The 20,828-nt window shown below is 41.1% G+C and overlaps 1 protein-coding gene across 1 annotated transcript in view; it reads right to left on the bottom strand.

Annotated features, from left to right (window-relative positions):
• Positions 1-20,828, bottom strand: part of sntg2 (syntrophin, gamma 2) — a 307,771-nt gene that overhangs the window by 74,311 nt on the left and 212,632 nt on the right. Inside the window, exon 9 of the mRNA XM_078400085.1 lies at positions 2,390-2,517. Within this exon, the coding sequence (XP_078256211.1) occupies positions 2,390-2,517 (128 nt within the window). The remainder of the gene's footprint in view (positions 1-2,389; positions 2,518-20,828) is intronic.

Here is a 20,828-nt window from a genome sequence, read left to right as displayed (position 1 = left end):
GTGAATTATCGTTTAACCTCCACCCCCGAAAAAAGCAAGCCAAAATTATAGATTATCCTTTAGTAGAACTGGGCACCATGTTTTAGGAAAGATATTGACAAGCTTGAAAGGGTTCAGAAACGATTTACGAGGATGTTGCCAGGACTAGAGGGTGTGAGCTATAGGGAGAGGTTGAGTAGGCTGTGGGTCCCTTTGCCATGGAGCGCAGGAGGATGAGGGGAGATCTTATAGAGGAATACAAAATTATGAGAGGAATAAATCGGGTAGATGCACAGAGTCTTTTGCCCAGAGTAGGGGAATCGAGGACCAGAGGATATAGGTTCAAGGTGAATGGGAAAATATTTAATAGGAATCCTAGGGGTAACTTTTTTCACACAAAGAGTGGAGGGTGTAAGGAACAAACTGCCAGAGGAGGTAGTTGAGGCTGGGACTATGCCATCGTTTAAGAAACAGTTAGATAGGTACATGGATAGGACAGGTTTGGAGGGATATGGACCAAGCGCAGGCAAGTGGGACTAGTGTAGCGGGTACATTGTTGGTCGGTGTGGGCGAGTTGGGCCAAAGGTATCCACACTGTATCACTCTATAACTCTATGATTCTAACATTATGTTCAGCTGGGTGACAAACTTGAGTTGAGCAAGAGACCAGAGATAGTGGAAATCAAATTTGGAGGAGGATTATAGGATCGGAAGACATTACAGATGAAAGAAAAAGTGAGAGTTGGATGGATTTGAATGCATGGTAGAGAGTTATAGAAATGAGGTGTCGTAAATCAAGAGTTATTATCGGTAAGTACAAGGAGCATGGAACAAATTGATTTTGAATTAACAAAATTTGTGATGAGAGAGTGGAAATTGGGAAGCCAGCAGGTGTGTTTTTGCAGTTTTTGGAGAACGACAAGACTTACATAGACAATATTACAGAGATAGACAGCAAATGCTGAAGCAACTCAACGGGTCAGACAGCATCTTAGGAGAAAAGGAATAGGTGATGTTTTGAGTCAATTCCCTTTGTTGGACAGAGGTAGAATTAGGTGATCATAACGCAGAGAGAATGGAAGATGGAGGTTAATCTTTGGGTAAAACAAAATGCCAAAATTGTAAACTATTCAACTCGAGTAAACCTGAGTGGATAAAATTGGTGGATTGGGACAAGAATCTGTGATGGCGGCTGAAATTAATGTTTAGCAGTCCTTGTGAAGTTAACTTTCTGAAGGACCTCACCCATCTGGAACTAGACATTGGATGAACAGTTTGATAATCAGAGGCAGTGTATGGATTGAAACAAACTGACTTCCGAATGATTAGGGCCCTGGGGAGTGTTGTAGAACAGAGGGATCTAGAAGTACAGTTACATAGTTTCCAGATAGTGGTGTCACAGGTATCTAAGGTGGGGATGAATGCTTTTGGTACACTGACCTTTATCAGTCAGGGAATTGTGTATAGAGGTTGTAACGTTATATTATCGTTGTACAAGACGTTGGTGCGGCTGCACTTGGAGTATTGTGTTCAGTTTTTGTTACCCTGCTACAGAAAAATGCCTTTAAGCAGGAAAGAGAAGATTTTTGACGATGTTGCCAGAACTTAAGGGCTTGAGCTATAGCAGAGGTTGGTCAGATTAGGACTTTATTCCTTGGAGCACAGGAGGCTTAGGAGTGATCTTATCGAGATAAAGAAAATCACGAGGGGATAGATGGGTACTGTAAATGCACAGAATCTTTTTCCCAGGTTGGGGGAATCAAGAACTGGAGGGCAGAGGTTTAAGAATGATTTCACATGAAGCTGAGGGCTACGTTTTGAATGAACAAATTTGAATGAACAAATAACACCATTTAAAAAACATTGAACAGGCACATGGATAAGAAAGACTTGGAGGGATATGTGGGCAAATAGGGCGAGCTTAGATGGGGCATCTTGACAAGGACAAGCTGGGCTGAAAGACCTTGTTTCTGTGCTCTGTGACTCTATAATAAATTATAATAATGAAGCACAATATTCTTGCAGGAAACAGTACAAAGAGAAATGTACAGACAATTTGCCAATAATTAAAAAGCTGTGAAATGACTCATCTTAGACCCAATTTCACAAAGCTACAATTATTTTTCAAAAGAAGATGTTATGGGGCTGCTGTTTGATCAAATGCAATTTTGACGGGGCTACTGCTGGCCAGTACAGCTAAGAAACTGTTATATTTAACTTTACTTCAGTTAAAGTTAACTCCCACATTCAATTAATCTGAAAAAAAAGCATTTTGGGGGATATATAGAAATATGATAATTCATCATCATTGTAAACAACTCTGTACCATATTGTAACTGAACATCAGTACAAAAAAACAACATCAGAAGTGCCCCAATTTGCTCAGTCTTTGCTTCTCAGGATAACAAACCTTAATTGATCTGGTCCAGCCCTGTATCTTGAGACTCGAGCCATTGACAAAGGGACAGATAAGGCATCTAACCAACGTTTCTCAAATTTTGGTTCATTAGCTGAAGGTGAAGAGGGTGATGACGGTGCCTGGATGGAATAAATAAAACACATCAGAAACACATCTTAACCCAGGAATATTGCAATGCACCTTCCGAGGTTATAATCTGGATGATTCACCCCATTAACGTTCACATTTCTTAAAATAAAACTTTTTAAAAAACCCAGCAGAGAATTTTAATTTCTGGCCAATGAAATAACTAAAGATTCAGAAATGTATTCTTACCCATCTTCAGGAAGATATAAGTTTACATATTTGATATTTCACATAATAGAGGTACATAATATTACGAGAGGCAGAGAATAGATAGTCTGAGCCATTTTCCATGTTGATGGTATCAAAAACAAGAGTGCCAGAGACCCGGGTTTGATCCCAACTATGGTGCTGTCTGTACAGAGTTGGTGTGTTCTCCCCATGACTACGTGGGTTTTCTCCGAGATCTTCGGTTTCCTCCCATGCTCCAAAGACGTACAGGTTTGTCGGTTAATTGGCTTGTGCTTGTATACTTGGTATAAGTGTAAATTGTCCCTGGTGTGTGTAGGCTAGTGTTAATGTGCAGGGATCACTGGTCGGTGCGGACTCTGTGGGCTAAAGGGCCTGTTTCCACGCTGTATCTCAAAACTAAACTAAACAAAAGATTAGCATGGACATGGGAAAACAGGGCCAAGTGGCCTGTCACCATGTTATCAACTATGATTCATCAACAAGTAGATGATCATTAAAATCCTTAAACTGACTCATTGAATCTTTTGCTCTTCAATATTTAAGTTTTGATTACGTCACTTACCTCTTCAAATGCAACGATGAAGATATTTAACTGCTGATAAATTTAACAAAGAAAAATCGGGCAGCAGAATTTGAGCAGGCCACACCCTTTATCACCACTGGTGATAATTTGCTTCCTAAATCACATCCAGTGCAGGTATGTAAATGCAAAGGGTAGATTGTACCAGTGTGACATTGGGAAGTACATTAGTGAAAGTGATGCTGACAATCTCTGGAATCACAGAGTATGTCCACCATGAAGTCAATCAGTGTGTTTGTTGTATTAGTTTAACATTATGGGTGTGAAATTCAATCTTGTAGAACACGGCTTTTATGAGCCATGCAGATAATTTGAAGAGTGCACCATGAAACAGTACCTCCATGTGCATGAAAGGAATTGTTGTTGCCACCATTGCAAGAACTACTTGAATGCAAGTTTTAGAACCCTTTTTACCCGTCGTTGTTGGGAAGACCAACTCTGAAGCCAGCTGTGGAATCCTTACTAAAGGGCAGGCTATCTCCATGGTCCAGGTAAGGATACCTTCCTGCCTTTACGAGCAATGGGAATTGGACCTAACTGCTCCATGTTTCCCCACTGTTCCCATCCCAGCAGCCATGCTGTCTGCTACAGTGTATCAGCATAACTTCTGACACCGCCCTGCAGTTCAGAAGTTCCAGCTTAGAAAAAAAAACTATTAGTAGCTGAGTTTTCTGCAATGATCATCACTTGCAGAGCTGTCATCATGATGGGAAGTTGCATTTATAAGTGGTGCTCAGCATGACTCTAATTTGCACATAGTTACAATACAGAAGATTGTTCAGGCTCCAGGAATATTGCTACTTGCATATCATGGATGAAGTAAACTATTCCCCTGCTGCTCTCCCAGAAAGTGACACAAGCACTTTCAGTATGAATTTTCATAGATCAAAGGGTTGAGTAGCAGGAATAAACCCTACTTTTGCAGCAACACAAGTCTTCAAGGCTAGTTGATCTTTGTTTCCACTTAACATTGTTTTGATTCAGTTGCAGGATTTGACAATGTCTTCAATGCTTCTGCAGTAAATGTTAGCCCCATGTAGTCTCAAGGAGCGCAATGTGTTGGGGAGAATGAGAAGAAGGATGAGGATGTAGATGAGGGTCTGAAGTGACAAAGTAGAGTGAAATGTAGAATGGAGTCAAGGGCACTCTGAAGGAGTTTGGATCTGCCGTGGATATTTGGGAGGTAGGTTTCCAAATAGTTCATGTTCATAAGTTCTAGGAGCGGAGTTAAGCCATTTGACCCATCAAGTCTACTCCGCCATTCAATCATGGCATTTCTATCTTTCCCTCTCAATCCTATTTTTCTGCCATCGCTCCATAACCCTTGATACCTGTACGAATAAAGAATGAGATCAAATGTATCAAAATGAGAAAGTGCTGGAGAAGCGATACTGCATCTGTGGAGGGATTGGACTGCCAATGTTCTGAGTCACAACCCTGCTTCAGACCGAATGAATCTGACCTTGCTGAAAATTCTGGCATCTGCTGTTTTTCTGCATTTCCTAACGCAGCATCCATTGGAAAGGTGAAGAACAATTCATCAAGTATCTGCAAATTTAGTATTTATTCACAAAATGCTGGAGTAACTCAGCAGGTCAGGCAGCATCTCAGGAGAGAAGGAATGGGTGACGTTTCGGGTCGAGACCCTTCTTCAGACTTCGTCACCCATTCCTTCTCTCCTGAGATGTTGCCTGACCTGCTGAGTTACTCCAGCATTTTGTGAATAAATACCTTCGATTTGTACCAGCATCTGCAGTTATTTTCTTATACTGCAAATTTAGTATGATATATACCACCTGTTTCACCCAGAACAGCAATCAAAGAGACAGCCTAGAATTACTTTGCCAGTGGGCCTTAAGGTCACAGTCATCATAACATTAATGTGTCAGAATCCTTCAGGTCGGGGTTGGAACTGTCTGTAATACTGAATGTAGACACTTCTTAATGGATGCATTCTATTGTGAGAGAGGGGAATTTCAAGAGAGAGTTAGATTGAGCTCTGAGGGCTAAAGGAATCAAGGGATATGGGGGGAAAAGCAGGAACGGGGTACTGATTTTAAATAATCAGTCATGATCATATTGAATGGTGGTGCTGGCTCGAAGGGCCGAATGGTCTACTCCTGCACCTATTTTTCTATGTTTCTAATACATATTGTCCCTGGCAGGGAGCAGCTGGAGGAATGAGCATTTAGTTTTGAGGGGTCTGCAGGTTACTCCATGGTATAAAGTATCATTTATGGCACAGATATTGCTTTGTGGACAACCAAGGAAACTCAGTGGGTGGTGAATCTTTGGAACTCATTGCCACAGACAGCTATGGAGGCCAAGTGAATGGATATTTTTTAAGGCCGAGGTTGACAGATTCTTGATTGGTAAAGGTGTCAGGAGTTATCTTTCCCTCTCAACCCCGTTCTCCTGCCTTCTCCCCATAACCCTGACACCCTTACTAATCCAGAATCTGTCAATAATGTTTTTACTGGTTTTGAATAAATATCTTTGACGTGTAAGGCTTTTGTAACATATGTAGCCTTGTTCCATAGATGTCTAAATGGTTATGATGTAAAATCTTTCTGTGCTATTGGGCATAATAATCCATTGAATTAATCTGTTAAACATAACAATATGTATTGAATGAAAGAAAAAAAAAATAGGATGTACTATTTACTTCAACCTTTGAGATGTTTGCGGTCAAGGTTGCTCTATTCCCACCCAACACATCCATCAGAGCTCTTTGCAGTAAGAATTGCCACACAGGTGCAGAAGACAAATCTGAGAATGAAGGATGGTGGGCTGATAAAATGTTACAAAGTCCGGCAATTTCAACCTACAACTAGCTGGAATATTTGTTATGAATAATTACATCTGGCATTGACCTTGCACTTCATTTTAAAGTTAGCAAGAGCAGTACATTATTTTCAACTCAAGTAGTTCTTTACCTCAGCTGCATTTGCTATCAGTTTGAGAGCTACTACATTAGGCACCAAATTCACTTTGAATAAATCAACATACAAATCAGGAAGGTGGTCGTCCACTTGGGGTCCCTCTTGCCTGCTCTGTCATTTAATAATAACCGGTTGCTAAACACTTTAACTCCCCCTCCCATTCTCACACTGACCTTTCTGTCCTGGGCCTCCTGCAATGTCAGTGAGGCCCAGCACAAATTGGAGGAACAGCACCTCACATTTCGCTTGGGTAGCTTACACCCCAGCGGTATGATTATTGACTTCTCTAACTTCGAGTAGCCCTTGCTTTTCCTCTCTCTCTCCATCCCGTCTCCTTCCCAGTTCTCCTACCAGTCTTACTGTCTCCGACTACATTTTATCTCTGTACTGCCCACTACCGACATCAGCCTGAAGAAAGGACTTGACCCGAAACGTCACCCATCCCTTCTCTCCAGAGATGCTTCCTGGCCCGCTGAGTTACACCAGCATTTTGTGTCTATCTGTCATTTAATAATATGGCCGATCAGTTTATGACCCCAACTCTGTGTTTCTACTCCCTGGAAACATTTCATTCTCACCCCCCAATAACCTTAACAACCTCTGACCAATTCCACCTCCTTCACCAATCTCCCCCCCCCACCCCCTCCCCAATGCAAATACACAAATCCACTCACTCCTTTCCCAGCATTCTGCCGTAGAAATGTTCCAAGATTCTTCTTCCATTGGCTTTTAAGGAAGAAAAATCCAAAACCTCACAACCATTTTGACACAAAAAAGTCACAATTTCTCAGTCTCTATCTTAAATGGACACTCGTTTATTTTTAAATAGTGACCCACGGAACAGATTCTCCCACAGAAGGACCTCCTCTCCATTTCCACCCTGCCAATTCCCTCAAGGTCTTAAATGTTTAACCCTCCCCTGTAAGGCAAAACACCCATTCCAGGTATGAGTCTACTGAACCTTATTTCACTGCTTCTAATAGATTTACATCTTTCCCTGAAGAACGACACTAATACTGTGCAATGTACTCCTGATGTTGTCTCACCAATTCTCTTTATAATTGAAGCATAATCTCCCTGCATTATTATTCAATTCTCTTCACAATTAATAATAATTTTATGTTAGCTTTCCTAATTACTTGCTGCATCTGCATCCTTTTTTCTGAATCATGTGCTAAGATTCACAGATTCATCTGCATGCCCGCCAATTTTGCTTGTTTGTTCTAAATTATTTATTTTAATGGAGTCTTCTTAACTTACATAATAATTCAATTTTAGACAATAGACAATAGGTGCAGGAGTAGACCATTCGGCCCTTCGAGCCAGCATCGTCATACACCGTGGTCATACACAATCAGTACCCCGTTCATGCTTTCTCCCCCTATCCCCTGATTCCGCTATCATTAAGAGCTCTATCTAACATAAGTTTTCTTTGGCAAAGTACCAGCGCCAGATTTATATTTTATTAAAAGTTCTCAAAAATCAGGAAATTAACAGCTCAAAGCAACAGACTGATAATGTCTTAGATCTAATTTCACTGAGAATTGGTGAGACTGCACCTGGAAAATTGTGCACAGTTTTGGTCAAAGAAGAATATTTTTGTCTTAGATGGTGAACAATGATGTTGGGGGCTAACTAGGAGTAAGTCGAAGATATTTATTCACAAAATGCTGGAGTAACTCAGCAGGTCAGGCAGCATCTCGGGAGAGAAGGAATCGGTGACGTTTCGGGTCGAGACCCTTCTTCAGTCTGAAGAAGGGTCTCGACCCGAAACATCACCCATTCCTTCTCTCCCGAGATGCTGCCTGACCTGCTGAGTTACTCCAGCATTTTGTGAATAAATACCTTCGATTTGTACCAGCATCTGCAGTTATCTTCTTATACAACTAGGAGTAAGTATTTTTTTCAACAAGTACAGTCTTGAGCATCATTCCCAAGAGTTCAAAAGAAGAGAGAAGACTACATTGAATCATGCCTTTAGTGTAGTTCCTTTGATTGGGGTGTCTAGAACTAGAGATCAAAGACCTGTGAAAAGAGACCAGTCATTTTGGATAGCGATGAGATGACATTTCTTATTGCTGAGGAATGTGAATTTTTGAAAATTCTATACCAAGGCAGAGAAGCTCAGTTGCTGAGTCTGTTCAAATCAGAGGTTGGTTAATTTTTGGATACTTTAATCAGGGGTATAGGAAGGGGAAAGCTAACCCGAGCCAATTTCTGCTAGTTCTCATGTTCCGAACTTTTTATAAATTGACTCTTGCAATCAACAAATCCCATATTCTCAGTGATCAGAATAGAAGGAAGAGGGCTGTGTTGGCGTCAATGGATTTTTTGCTGTTAATTAAAAGCAATCGTCTGTTCACAATGTACAGGAATGACATTTCTGATTAGCAGGAAAGGTGCTTCTATTTCAACCTCGTGTCATAACTGATCATCGGACACACGTTTCATTGTGTTCCATTTGTCATATTGGAATTGATTCCTTTTCTCTCCTGGAGGTAATCTAATTTTACTTCAAAGCCTGATGCCAGCACTGCCTGCTGGCCTCTATGTGTTTTATCTTCCGGAGCAGTAGATCAACAACCCTCAAGGGATTTGACTGCCACTTCACTTTCTGATAATCTTGCTACTTGTATCTGCTCTGGAAACAGCAGAGCACCAGGTACGGTACAAGAAAATTGTTAATAGAAGACTGGATGATCCCCTAGCGAGAGCAAACATATCGTAACAATCCCTGCTCTGCCTTTAATATTCTTTGATAGATCTATTTTTTATGCAGGTCTGAATATAAAAGGAGCTAGTTATCACTCGATCAGTTTGAGTATTTATTGGGACATGAGACCAAAACGAAGTTGCTACATAAAATATTGTTTCTCTTTTGCATAAGGACACATATTCAATTCCTTTTTGCTTCACACTTATTGACTTTTTAAACTTAGTGTGCTATATCCATTAATCTTTTGGATTTATCTCCCTCTTCACTAAAGCATCAGGAAAACTGTGTTGGAAAATGAAGAATTCCTGAGATATGGTACTTCAGCTCGATCCATCCCTATCATAGGAACTTTGCTCAGTTCTCGATCTTTCATCTAATAAAGAAATCACCAGCTGAAGGATGATAGCGAGGCGCAATGAATTCTGAAGGAAAGTGAAGATTATCTGAGCTGGGTATAAAAGGACTCCGGGGAGAGGAGTCGGCAGATTTGCAATATAGCCCGGAGTTTGGGAATCTGAGTGTTTCCCCAGTTGTATGACAGATTAGGCTGTGAGACACATTAATTGTCTGAAATTTCCAATGAGGTGTTGTGTTTTTATGTCACAACTGCTCCAAGGGTGAAGGTAAATCAGCATAGTCACATAAACAAGAAACAGTTAGAGTGGCTTTTCAAGTGGGCTTTGTGATCAGCTCACTGGTGAGAAAATATGATAATGTTATTGCCTCAACGTTGTTAATGTTGGACAGTAATTTCATAAGAAGGTGGGGATTAATTTCAGCAGTAAATCCATTTAAATCTGACATCAAAAAATATGTTATCAATCAATATTAGGTTGAGTATGGTGGTGTATTTTAATGACTCAGGCAAGACTCAGGACAATTTAAAACTTCAGAAAAATACAAGAACTGCCCAACTTGATTTTGCTAAAAGTAAAAGTAATGGGAGAATACCACCAACATTTTGAAAGTACTGTCAAAAAGAGTGAAAAATATATAGAAGATTATTATGGTCGTAGCAGCATGCAAAATAAGCAAGAACAGGAGAAAGTCAAGAAGAAGAAAGCTCTCTTTAGCTCGTATTCTAGCAAACCTGTGGGGAATGGTGAACACAGCCCACTCCATCAAACGCTCGCCATTTCCTTCAATCTTGTCTATCTTACCACTGTGTTGTAGCAGGGAGGTTGGAATTATCATCAAGGATGCATGACACCCGGAACATTCCCTTTTATCTCTTCTACCTTCTGGAAGAAGGTAGGGAGCTTGAAAGCCTGGATGTCCAGATTTAAAAACAGCTTATTCTCCAGTGTTATCAGATCCCTGACCCAATGACCTCTTTCTCACTGGCTTCCCCAGATGCTGCCATGTGTTCTTACACTTGACTCTACCTCTTTTGGTTTTCTGTTATACAATGTAAACAATGCAAGTTTTTTTGCGCCAATGATGATTGTGTTATAATGTTTCACAATTCAAGCTTCACTGATTTCCTCCACTGATGAATTTGTATTTGGGTCACAGTACATATTTATCACACCTTTTCAGGCACGGAAGAACTCTAGGCCAATCATCCTTCTAATCATTTTGCTGATGTTAATTCATTAAGACAGCCCTAAAAGCAACATTGTCTTAATTCTGAAAATGTTGTTTCTTAGTTCCAGTTGTTGCATTGATCCATCAAAATTATCAAAGAACACAACCAAGCCAGCTCCCAAATTCAGATCCTTCACTGGAGACTCGTTTCTATACAAACTTGTGGCACATGGTCAGATGAGGGCTAAAAACAAAACATATTTATGAAAGCCACAAAAGCAGGGCAGGGAAACTCGACAGATGTGAGAATGATTGTTTCAGGCAATTGAACCTTTCACACAAAAGATCTCAAGAGAGAATAGGAAATTACTTTCACATCATCTGAACACAACCTCAGAAAAAACCCTCAAATATTAATACAAGCTGAAAATCCACCAGGGACATTCGTGTTAATCATACACTAAAATTTTGAACAGACATTCCATCTTTAGGGAGATGATGAAATAATGTTTATATAATACCTAACAAGATAAATGTAGAAGATGATGAAGAAGAAAATGCCATTAGCCCCAACTAGCGTGTTTCCTTTTGACCCTACGTACCCAATTTATCTTTATATCCATCAACCTCTAATGCAGCCAACCATTTCACAAAGGATTTTTTTGCAGCTCAGAGCTACACATTAAATTAACTGATACATGAATTGTCTGACTGGAGACCTGTAATGTGATCCCACAGGGAACACTTGTAGTGGCAGCTGTGTGCCAATTTTCTGTGAGTACTTCCTTTTAGAACTGGAATTTCCCTGCATGATGTCCCTCATTGAGATTGGTGTTGGGAAATTGTCCCTTATGGACCTTCAATGATTGAAACATTCTACCAAGAATTATTTTTCCCCTCCTGCTTTCTCTTCGGACAGGAAGCCTGCACTGCATTCCATATGTTCTCACAACTTCTTACGGCATAAGCGATCCTGGCTCTTGGGGAAATCCCGTCAATCCCATTCCTCACATATTTCCACCTAACCCAGTCTCTCTCTTGGCATCTGATTCTCCTGCAATATACCTATACCTGGGATAACATCCAGTAGTCAATTAGCCTACCAGTCAGTCTTTCAGTCTGAAGAAGGGTCCTGACCTGAAACATCACCCGTCTTTTATCTCCAGAGTTACTGTCTAATCCACTGAGTTACTCCAGCACTTTGTGTCAACCTACCAGTCAGCATGTCTTATTTACAACATTGTGTTTGACAACTGAATACATGGGAATCCATCAGTCCCCAATGTAATTGGTTTGTTGCTCTGCCATAAGACTTCGATGAATATTTTTTTTCCACTTATGAGTTGCTCGTATTCTGTGGTCCTGAAAATCTAAAGTACGAATACCTCAGTTTCAGTTTAGTTTATTGTCACGTGTACCGAGGTACAGTGATAGGTTTTTTGTTGCGTGCTAACCAGAATACCATTCAACATCAACTATATCAGTGCCAATTTTAAAAATAGTCCTATTTGTGTTTAGTAACAGATGTTGTTTTCTTAGATTCTTCTTACTCTGCAAAACAAAACCGTAACAAACCTAAGCAGCATTTGAATGGAAATTAAAACCTATGAATGCTGGAAATCTGAAAGAAAACCAGGGAGAGCTATTTAGTGTGCAGTTCCTTTCTACCCTGGGTTTCCATTCATTCCTCCTTTCTTTCATGACTCCAGCTGTTATCTCTCTTGAACTTGCTCTCTAGAATTCTCCGCAGGCATCCTTCCCTTTAAGAATCAACTCATAACTTTTCTTCCCAGTGATGCTTTCGACTGCATCGACTCATTTATTTCTTCTTGATTCAGCCATTCATTCCAGTTTCCCATCTGCCGAGCCCTCTCAACCCATTAATCCAAGCCCTTACCAATATTCGCTTTCTTCATTTCATCTTTAATTTTAACTCGGAGGGTCCTTTGCCCTGTTTCTCAACTCATATGCAGCGTACTCTAGTTATTCAAACTAATAAAGGACGGGTTACTACATTAATTGCCCTGCACCACATAAATGATCTCTGTTATTGAAGCCTGACTTGCTCTTCTCCATAGGTGATGGCCCTCAGGTTTGAGCAATAAGCAGATAAGACTTTCTATTGATCACCTCTTCCAGAAACCTTTAATTCTAACCTAATATCTATCCATACTTTTTATTGAAGGGGCTGACTTCAATAAACGGGGTCTAATTTAATTTGAACCTAATATTTATCCATAATGTTATTGAAGGGGCTGATCAATATTACATTATATGCTTTTGCAGTTCCACAGCTCAGAAAGGAAATTTAAAAAAACACCTTTCCATAGCTTCACATGAGACTTGATATGTTTATGACAGTTCCCCCATTGTGTTCTGTGCTTGTGAGTGATGTTATATGGCCTGTGTGTATCTACTCTCTCTGCACTTTTCATCATATCGGCCGCGGGACACCATTCTGCTTTAGTTAAACATTTTGTTCAAGATGGCCGTGCCGTTGTGTTTGGCTGCCTGCCACTGTATGTTTCTTTTTTTTTTTTTTTCCCTAATCAGATGTGCAGCACTTTGGTCAACGTGGGTTGTTTTTAAATGTGCTATACAAATAAAATTGACTTGACTTGACTTGACTTAAACTGTTTTTCTCAAGTGATCGCTGAAAGGATAGCAAATTGGCTCCTTGGAAAGAAGCAGATGGTGATGGTGGAAGGTTGCTTCTCAGACTGGATGCCTGTGACTAGTGGTGTGCCTCAGGGTTCGGTGCTGGGCCCGTTACTGTTTGTCATCTACATCAATGATTTGGATGAGAACATACAGGGCAAGATTAGCAAGTTTTCTGATGATACAAAAGTTAGTGATGCTGCAGATAGTGAAGATGGTTGTGAACGATTGCAGCAGGATCTGGATCGATTGGCCAGGTGGGCGGAAGAATGATTGATGGAATTTAATACACAGAAGTGTGAGGTGTTGTATTTTGGGACGTCGAACAAGGGCAGGACCTACACAGTAAATGGTAGGCCTCTGGGTAGTGTTGTAGAGTAGAAGGATCTAGGAGTACAGGTGCATGGTTCCTTGAAGGTCGAGTCGCAGGTAGATAAGGTGGTCAAAAAGGCTTTTGGCACTTTGGCCTTCATCAGTCAGAGTATTGAGTATAGAAGTTGGGAGGTCATGTTGCAGTTGTATAAGACGTTGGTGAGACCGCATTTAGAATATTGTGTTCAGTTCTGGACACCATGTTATAGGAAATATATTGTCAAGCTTGAAAGGGTTCATAAAAGATTGTCAAGGATGTTGCCAGGACTAGAGGGTGTGAGCTATAGGGAGAGGTTGAGTAGGTTGGGTCTCTATTCCATGGAGCGCAGGAGGATAAGGGGTGATCTTATAGAGGTGTATAAGATCATGAGAAGAATAGATCGGGTAGATGCACAGAGTTTTTTCTCAGAGTAGGGGAATTGAGGACCAGAGGACATAGGTTCAAGGTGAAGGGGAAAAGGTTTAATAGGAATCCGAGGGGTAACTTTTTCCACACAAAGGGTGGTGGGTGTATGGAACAAGCTGCCAGAGGAGGTAGTTGAGGCTGGGACTATCCCATCGTTTAAGAAACAGTTAGACAGGTGCATGGATAGGACAGGTTTGGAGCGATATGGACTAACAGAGCAGACAAGTGTGACTAGTGTAGCTGGGGCATTGTTGGCCGGTGTGGGCAAGTTGGGCTGAAGGGCCTGTTTCCACACTGTATCACTCTATGTCATGCCATGTATTAGTCCCAATTAAAGCTATTAAATTTCCCTTCATTAAAAACTAGCTCATGTGACATTTTCATTATTGGTAAGTGATGCTGGCATAGAAAAATTCACTCATTGATCAACTAAGCATTTTATATCTTATACTGACGATCATAGCATAGAAATATTAAAATACATAAATTATTAATACGTAATCATATTATTTCAACGGAAGTACTCCTGGAACAACATTGACATAAAAGCACAAATATATATATAGGATTCCAGTAACATAAAGTTGCAATTATCACCGGCCATATATCCGGCCTCATAGATGCCATCTCTGAAGACCATGAGCCAGGAGGGTGCAAGGTCCACAACATCCTTTCCTGCTGTTAGAGATGAGCTTGTGGCTTTCCTGTATTTTTTGGTTGTAGGAGATCCCCGAGCTTAATTCCACAGGTCTATCTTTCTAAAAAGTGTGCCTACGTTACATGCCAATGTGAGGGGGCGACATTCTCCCCTTGCTTGAGAGAGGCAGTGAATCAGCCACCATTTATTTGTTGCCCACCCAAAAAGGTCATCATGTGGAGATGGCAGCTTAAATGTCTATTTAATATTTAGTTCCGTACAAATTTACTTTTGCATTAGCAATTCAACTTCCGCAGTGCAGGATAGAAACATAGAAAATAGGTGCAGGAGTCGGCCATTCAGCCCTTCGAGCCAGCACCGCCATTGAATATGATCAAGGTTGATCATCCAAAATCAGTACCCTGTTCCTACTTTCTCCCCATATGCTTTGATTCCATTAGCCCTAAGAGCTAACTCTAACTCTCTCTTGAATACATCCAGTGAATTGGCCTCCACAGCCTTTAGTGGGAGAGAATTCCACAGATTCCACAAGATAATGGTTGTTGGTCAGGATAATGGTTTAGTAGGCTTTTCTCCAAAGTTCAGGATGTCTTTGCTCCAGATGAGTGCACTCATGTCTCACTGATCTGTCCACTGAGACCCTAGGTATTGATTGTCAACCGTTTAGCAGCCAGTCAGGTTGCTGGAACCTATGTACTAATGGGGCAGCCTGAGGAAATTATTCTTGGGTCAAAATAGGTCAAGACTGTTCTCCTGCTCTTCGGCATCTTACCAGGACGCTGGTGGCAAAGCTTGCTCCCTTATAATGACAAATAGTGTTTCATGTTGCAATTGAAGCCCCACTCAGCACTGGAGAACATCTTCAGCCCAGTCCAGGCAGTGAGGGCAAATATTGACCGGCCACAATATTCACCTCAATGCGTGCTTGCTGTTCACAACCCAGTTTGGAGTGATGCAAAGTAGGTGACTGTTGTTTTTCAGTGATGGGTGAAACGTAGGTGTCAGAGGACTGTGGCAGAGTGAAGGACCAATGAGCCTTATTGGGATAACAGTTGCCAGATGCTCTGCCTTGATCTCACCCCACCACCATGTTTTGTTCATGTTTGCACCTCATGTTAACTTGGCAATGCCAGTCAGAGGTATCATGCATTCCCTGAAAATCTGTGTGTTCATTCCAACTGCTTGTCTCTGCCTGGACGGAATGAATTTAAGTTGTCTCACTTTTCATGACGACCATCTTCATGCAGAATGGTACAACAGCTTGTGTGATGTTATTTATATCTCTGGCAACATAGGTGATATGGTGGTTAAGTATCTCAGTCACCCTTGATATCCGTAGGAAGTGTCATCCTTACTTTACTTTGGGGTTCTGAGTGCATTGCTCAGGTGATTTCAGATGCAAATTCCTAACGGAAATGGAGACTTCCTTACTGAGACTGACATAAAGTGAATTATTCCATTGTGAATTCCTGACAGAATGTGGCCTCCATGAATAATCTGATCCCCTCTATCTCTTGGCTCTTCAGGATGTTTAGATTGTTCCGTTGGGCCTTTATCCAGCATTCCATGCTCATTCAATCTCATGTCCTTCATTGCCTGGAAGCTTTCATTTCAATAAAAACAGGACCTGCCAAAATGCGAGCTCCAGAATTACGCAATGGTAAGGAAGCCCCCTAAATGCTGTCCTTTGTAGCAACAGTAGCCAGTAGATACAGGCTGGAGCTAACCTCTTAGATATTCCAGATATGTTTAAGTAGCCCTGGCATAGATCCATCCTGCCAGTCACCATCAAGTTCAATGAAGGGAGTTTAAGAAGAGTCTTAAGCTGGACCTTTACATTTAGAATTGATGGCACTGGTGGGTGATTTATGTTGCCCACCAGCTGATCATTGTAATGCTTTGTGTAGAAAGGAACTGCAGATGCTGGTTTACACCGAAGATAGTGAAGTAAAACTCCGTCCCTCCCCCACCCTAGTCATCATACTAGTCTCACTGTCATCCTGCTTGGCTTCATTGTTTATGTCACTCATTATCACATTCTCCACAACCAACATGGATCATTGTGGGCTCCACCTTTCATTGATCATTGTGGCTGGCTTTGATTTGTTCTTTTGCATACCTTTCATTCATTTGCTCTCTGTACCTTTTCATATATCTCGTTTCCCTCTCCCCTGACTCTCAGTCTGAAGAACCGTCTTGACCAGAAAAGTCACCTTTTCTCCAGAGATGCTGCCTGACCCGCTGAGTTACTCCAGCACTTTGTGTCTATCTTCATTGGAATGGTTTGGCTGCACTCTGCATGCTTTCAACACCCATTGGGTGTGTATGGAGATGCTTCCAATGGAACTGTGCATACTCATTCTGGATGCCATTTCTGAGCATTAGGAAGTCACCTAGCACCACTTTCCCTAGAATATTGCACCAGACATCGTACTGGGAATAGAAACCGCGAAAGGTTTAAATGGGAATTGAGCAAATATTTGAAAAGTAAATATATGGATGCTTCTGGGAACATTAGGTTGCTGCCTAGGTTGTAGCGTACGCATATCATCTTGCCTCATATTATAAATATATCAAAAAGGGAACACATGACTTGGTTCCTTGCATCGTCAGCAGACCAATTCATGGACTTATCACAATAGTTACACGTCATGTTTGCTAGCATGTCATTTGACCGTCAGTATAGTTGACGGTGACCTGGATAATCCTTAGTCTTTTTTACTCAGCCACCAAATTCTGTGTTCCTTTAACTTGGTTCAAGTTGCTGTTGTTGGATCAGACTGGGTTAGTGCTACAACATACAATTTATCCTCTACTTGCCTTAAAAAACATTGTGAAGGGCAAGATAAAAAAATACCTGCACTGGAGCAAAGGTTCCTTGATTGTGCAGCTTAACCTTGCACTCCAAAGAATCCCTTACTGCACATCAATAATATTTTCATTGTGCACTCACAAGCCACTGACCATGCCAGAAGAAGACTGCTGAAACAGAACCATTTAATCCCAAATTCAGGGCAGGCTTCTGTTATGTTTTGTTCCCAGAAAGTGAGATTGAGTCTGAATTAACCTCCCAAATAACACACATGTAAAGAGAAAGGTGAAAACATGATGAAGCAGCAATAGTTTTCAGCAAACAAATCTGCTTCCACTTCTGCAGATTCAGCTATAAAGCCTCAAAGGAATGTTTATCAAAGGCCTTATGCCTTACAGCGAGAAGCTAGACTTGAGTGGCTCATATGCATTTCATTCATCCCTGAAAATAGTTGCATGCACAATGAATCTGTCAATTCAAAATACATAGAATAAAATGTATGGTGTTTACATTAAAGAAAAAAACGTCAATAGCTTAATTTGAAATTTATGGGAGAGATGAAATTTGTTACATAAGCTTGTTTTCTGGAAAATTTGCACTGCTTTTTCATAGTGCAAAGAAAATTAGTCTGATGCTTTAGTCATAACAATCCAAGTACATGGCAGACAAGCCAAGCCAAGCCAAGCAATCGTGCACTCCTCCAACAACTGCATGCCTGCCACATAATAAGCCTATACTAGTACCTTGGTTTAAATACCAAAACCTGATTCATGGCTGCATAGTGGGGTCGGCGTGGTAGTTTCGGCATGGGGACGATGCAATGTTTGCATCAAGAAATTAGACTCCATTTTTGCCTCTTTTCAATTTTCTCTTCCTTTAAAATATTCCTCTGATCAAACCTTAGGTCATCAGCCTGAATACTGTCTTATATGTCTCCCTACGAGGGCTTTCTATATGTTAATGGTCCTCTACAGCACCTTTGGATACTTTGATTCAATAAAAACTCCAAATGAGCTAAAGTTGTTGTTCTAATCATCTTATCCAAGATGCTCCAACGTGGAAGACTGGATAATGCATTCTGAGTCATAAAGCAAGAATAAAGAGTCATTTGATGTTCATGTTGATAGTTAATAATTTGCCTTTATCAAAAATGTCTGTCGATTATACACCACTTTTGAAATGTGACTGTTGACTGCCATGAAACTGAATTTTAGAAGCACAGCACATCACACAGCCTAAACACATATGCATCTACAACACAAGCAGCTAAGGACACATTCCTTTCCATGACTCTCTTAAAATTAATGGATCAGTCTTTCAGGTAATCTCATGTCTTTGGCGATGGAGAGGAAGTGTATATATACAAAATATACAACTATAGGAAAAGAGCAGAATGGTACAAATATTGCATTACAATCTGAAACAGTGCAGAAAATATTAAATTGTAATAATGGAATAAGTGAAAGAGGTAGACAATAGACAATAGATGCAGGAGTAGGCCATTCGGCCCTTTGAGCCAGCACCACCAGTCAAAGTGATCATGGCTTATCATTCTTAATCAATACCCGTTCCTGCCTTCTCCCCATACCCCCTGACTCCGCTATCCTTAAGAGCTCTATCTAGCTCTCTCTTGAATGCATTCAAAGAATTGGCCTCCACTGCCTTCTGAGGAAGATAATTCCACAGATTTACAACTCTCTGACTGAAAAAGTTTTTCCTCATCTCCGTTCTAAATGGCCTACCCCTTATTCTTAAACTGTGGCCCCTGGTTCTGGATTTCCCCAACATTGGGAACATGTTTCCTGCCTCTAACGTGTCCAACCCCTTAATAATCTTATATGTTTCGATAAGATCCCCTCTCATCCGTCTAAATTCCAGTGTATACAAGCCTAGTCGCTCCAGTCTTTCAACATATGACAGTCCCGCTATTCTGGGAATTAACCTAGTAAACCTACGCTGCAGGCCCTCAATAGCAAGAATATCCTTCCTCAAATTTGGAGACCAAAACTGCACACAGTACTCCAGGTGCAGTCTCACTAGGGCCCTGTACAACTGCAGAAGGGCCTCTTTGCTCCTATACTCAACTCCTCTTGTTATGAAGGCCAACATTCCATTGGCTTTCTTCACTTCCTGCTGTACCTGCATGCTTCCTTTCAATTACTAATGTACTAGGACTCCCAGATCTCGTTGTACGTCCCCTTTTCCTAACTTGACACCATTCAGATAATAATCTGCCTTCCTACACTTACCACCAAAGTGGATAACCTCACACTTATCCACATTGATCTGCATCTGCCATGCATCCGCCCACTCACACAACCTGTCCAAGTCACCCTGCAACCTCATAGCATCTTCCTCACAGTTCACACAGCCACCCAACTTTGTATCATCTTCAAATTTGCTAATGGTACTTTTAATCCCTTCATCCAAGTCATTAATGTATATTGTAAATAGCTGCGGTCCCAGCACCGAGCCTTGCGGTACCCCACTAGTCACTGCCTGCCATTCTGAAAGGGACCCATTTATCCGCACACTTTGCTTTCTGTCTGTCAACCAATTTCCTATCCATATCAGTACCCTACCCCCAATACCATGTGCTCTAATTTTGCCCACTAATCTCCTATGTGGGACCTTGTCGAAGGCTTTCTGAAAGTCGAGGTACACCACATCCACCGGCTCTCCCCTGTCAATTTTCCTAGTTACATCCTAAAAAATTCCAGAAGATTAGTCAAGCATGATTTCCCCTTCGTAATTCCATGCTGACTCGGAACGATCCTGTTACTGCTATCCAAATGCTCTGCAATTTCGTCTTTCATAATTGACTCCAGCATCTTCCCCTCCACTGATGTCAGACTAACTGGTCTATAATTTCTCATTTTCTCTCTCCCTCCTTTCTTAAAAAGTGGGATAACATTAGCTACCCTCCAATCCACAGGAACTGATCCTGAATCTATAGAACATTGGAAAATGATCACCAATGCATCCTCAATTTCCAGAGCCACCTCCTTAAGTACCCTGGGATGCAGACCATCAGGCCCTGGGGATTTATCAGCCTTCAGTCCCATCAGTCTACCCAACACCATTTCCTGCCTAATGTAAATTTCCTTCAGTTCCTCCGTCACCCTAGGATCTCTGGCCACTAGAACAACTGGGAGATTGTTTGTATCTTCCTTAGTGAAGACAGATCCAAAGTACCGGTTCAACTTGTCTGCCATTTCCTTGTTCCCCATAATAAATTCCCCTGCTTCTGTCTTCAAGGGACCCACATTTGCCTTGACTATTTTTTTCCTCTTCACATACCTAAAAAAGCTTTTACTATCCTCCTTTATATTATTGGCTAGTTTACCCTCGTACCTCATCTTTTCTCCCCGTATTGCCTTTTTAGTTATCTTCTGCTGCTCTTTTAAAAAGTCCCAATCCTCTGGCTTCCCACTCTTCTTTGCT

Source organism: Rhinoraja longicauda, chromosome 5 (genome assembly GCF_053455715.1).
Source record: "Rhinoraja longicauda isolate Sanriku21f chromosome 5, sRhiLon1.1, whole genome shotgun sequence".
Taxonomy (NCBI): Eukaryota; Metazoa; Chordata; class Chondrichthyes; order Rajiformes; family Arhynchobatidae; genus Rhinoraja; species Rhinoraja longicauda.
The sequence above is the reverse complement of the archived record's forward strand: the minus strand, read 5'-3'. Positions and strand labels throughout refer to the sequence as shown.